Source organism: Diaphorina citri, unplaced genomic scaffold, assembly GCF_000475195.1.
Source record: "Diaphorina citri unplaced genomic scaffold, Diaci psyllid genome assembly version 1.1 scaffold5055, whole genome shotgun sequence".
Lineage (NCBI taxonomy): Eukaryota > Metazoa > Arthropoda > Insecta > Hemiptera > Psyllidae > Diaphorina > Diaphorina citri.
In genome coordinates this window covers 7472-10403 of record NW_007382432.1, presented here as the reverse complement: position 1 = coordinate 10403, position 2932 = coordinate 7472, and the positions used below count along the sequence as shown (strand labels likewise).

The 2932-nt window shown below is 39.8% G+C and overlaps 1 protein-coding gene across 1 annotated transcript; it reads right to left on the bottom strand.

Moving 5' to 3' along the window:
* Positions 1-27: 27 nt before the first annotated feature.
* Positions 28-2619, bottom strand: LOC103521351 (the record flags this gene model as incomplete). The annotated part of the gene is made up of 2 exons (XM_008486460.1): positions 2487-2619; positions 28-2150 (listed from the first exon to the last, which is right to left on the bottom strand). Coding segments are annotated over exons 1-2 (2256 nt in total), but the record flags the coding sequence as incomplete, so codon positions are not given.
* Positions 2620-2932: the final 313 nt, after the last annotated feature.

Sequence of the window (2932 nt, the reverse complement as noted above, 5' to 3'; positions counted from 1 at the left end):
TTTGAATTCATTTGATGATAGGAAGGCATATAACTCTCCCATAGTGTTAGATAGGCCAATGAAATTGGATCCTGAATCCATATACAAGTTCTTGACTTGTCCTCTTCTTGAGATGAAGCGTCGCAATGCAGCGAGGAATGTTGTGGTTGTAAGATCAGATGCAAGCTCTAAATGTAGCGCTTTCGTAGCCATACAAACAAACAAGCAGAGGTATGCTTTGATTGGGCGAACACCTCGTCGTTTAGTCCAAGTGACATAGAAAGGGCCAGCATAATCTACTCCTGTGTGATAGAATGCTTTGGTCTCCGCAACTCTGTGAGAGGGAAGGTCTCCCATTCTAGGAACCACTGGCTTAGGATTTGTTTTAAAGCATATGTTACATTTACGAATACGATTTCTGATAATATCTTTAGCCCCAACTATCCAATATTTTCTGCGTAAAATTGCAGTGAGTAAGTATGGTCCCGTATGTAAATTCTTTGCATGAGTGTGGTCTATAAGTAGATTAACAATGTGATGATTCTTGGGCAGAATCACAGGATGGATATGCTCGTAATCCAAATGTTTAGCATTGGTAAGTCTACCACCGCATCTGAGGAGACCATCATCAACAAATGGTTTCAACTTCTTCAATTTGTTATCAGGGCTTTCTTTTCCCTTGACCAGACTTTCAATTGTAGGTTTGAAAACTACTTCTTGTAGAGCTTTGATTAATTTCAACTCTGCAATTTCCAAATCTTGTACTGTAATTGGCCCCTTAGACAAAATTCGACCAAATTTTAATACTATGACCACAGCTCTGATGAGCTTTCTCCAGGATGACATTCTTGTAGCCATTTCCAAGAGTACGTTAGATTCCTTTGACGTAACGTAAACTAATGATTTCTTTATTTCTTCAGTTGTACTTACAGTTTCAGCATTATTTCTGGTTAAATTCCACTCATGAATAGGCGTCAGCAACCAAGAGGGTCCTTCCAGGTACAGTTTGCTGGCAAGCAATTCTCCAGGACTCAGGCCACGTGAAAGGACATCCGCTGGATTTTGAGTGCCTGCTACGTGGTACCAACTGTCCTTGTCAGTGAAGTCTTGGATTTTTGATACTCTGTTGCTCACAAACGTGTTCCACTTGAAAGAAGCAGAAAGAATCCAACTTAAAGACACAGTACTATCAGTAAAACATAGGATTTTCTCAATTGGGTATTTCTTCTCAATTATTGTTTGTACCGTGTGCAATAATTTTGCTAACAAGAGCGCTGCACATAGTTCCAAACGTGGAATTGTTACGTACTTGACAGGTGCAACTTTACTTTTAGCACAGATTAGATTAGCACTTATGCTACCATCTGGAGAGGTCACTTGAATGTACACACAAGCCCCAAGTGCACGCTCACTTGCATCACAGAATGAAATAAGACTCACTGAAGAACTAGTCTTAATACCCAAATGCCTAGGTATTCTCAATGTGTTAAGAATAGGCATCTCACTGACAATACTACTCCATCTGTTCTGGATAGTAGAGGGGGGTTCTTCATCCCAGTCTAACTTCATACACCAAAGCTCTTTGATTAGCAATTTCAGTGTTATAATGAAAGGACTAACAAATCCTAGCACGTCAAATATTCTGGCTGTAATGCTCAAAATATTCCTTTTAGTGCATTTGTCATTATCAATGCTTACTTTGAATGAAAAATAATCCTCTGGTGGATTCCATTGGATACCCAATACCTTGAGGTAGGCCTCATTATGATCCCATTCCACATTATTTGTAATCTGGAGTGAGGATGGTATTTCGTTGGCCACCTCCTTACTATTAGTTGCAAATTTACAAATAGTAAAACCAGATTCCTTGAACATAGATATCATTTCTTGTACAATATTTACCGCAGTACCTGGTTCCAAGAATGAACCTAGATAATCATCCATGTAGAACTGTTCCACCTCTGAAGAACCATTGGGAAACTTATCCTTTGAATCCATGGCCAGTTGAGCAAGGACACGTTGAGCGAGGAAAGGCGATGGCTTACTCCCAAACACCACCTTGACCATTTCATAGCATTGGATTGGTTGATCTTGAGACTCACGCCATAGGAAGCGCTGATATTTCCTATCTTCTGGGTGTACAAAGATTGAGAGGAACATCTTCCGGAGATCTGCGGAAACAACATGGGGAAAAAGACGGAACATTATTAAGAGGTCAAATAATCCCTTGAATAAAGTAGGTCCAGTGTGAAGCACATCATTTAATGACAATCCAGATGAAGTCTTGGAGCTAATATCAAATACAATTCTGGTTTTTGTCGTTAAATGGTCAGGCCGTACAATTGCATGGTGTGGCATATAAAAGGCAGGCTTGTCTGCTTTATAATTTTCATCTTGCACTAAGATTGCATGACCATCTGTCATGTATTCCCTCATGGCATGCACATAATTTTCTTTAAAATCAGGCTTCATGCAAAATTTTCTTTCTAAACATGCAAAACGTTTACGTGCAATTTCCCATGAATCACCAAGCAAGATGGGATCCATTTTGAATGGCAGTGCAACACTGTAATGTCCATCTTCACATCTGTTATATGAAGACACAAACTTTTCCTCACAGATCTTATCGTCAAGTGACATGGTTTGAGTTGGTGGAGCTACCTCTTCAGTAGTCCAAAATTTCTGCATCATTGATTCTAATGACACCAGAGGAGTGTTTGCAAAGCACAACATGCACTTTTATTCGTTACTTGACGTTCTTGAACTGCGAACATCCATAGGAGGCTTTTCCCATTACAATGGTCCCAAGTTGAGATTTCAAACAATGATTGGGTAAATTTGAACCAAGCTTGGAATGCTCCTTTCTTTGGAACCAATAGAAATCACTCAGTATGGATATCTTCGATCCACATCCAAGTCCTCCATGGGTCTGGGTGTGAACTCATCATCACTC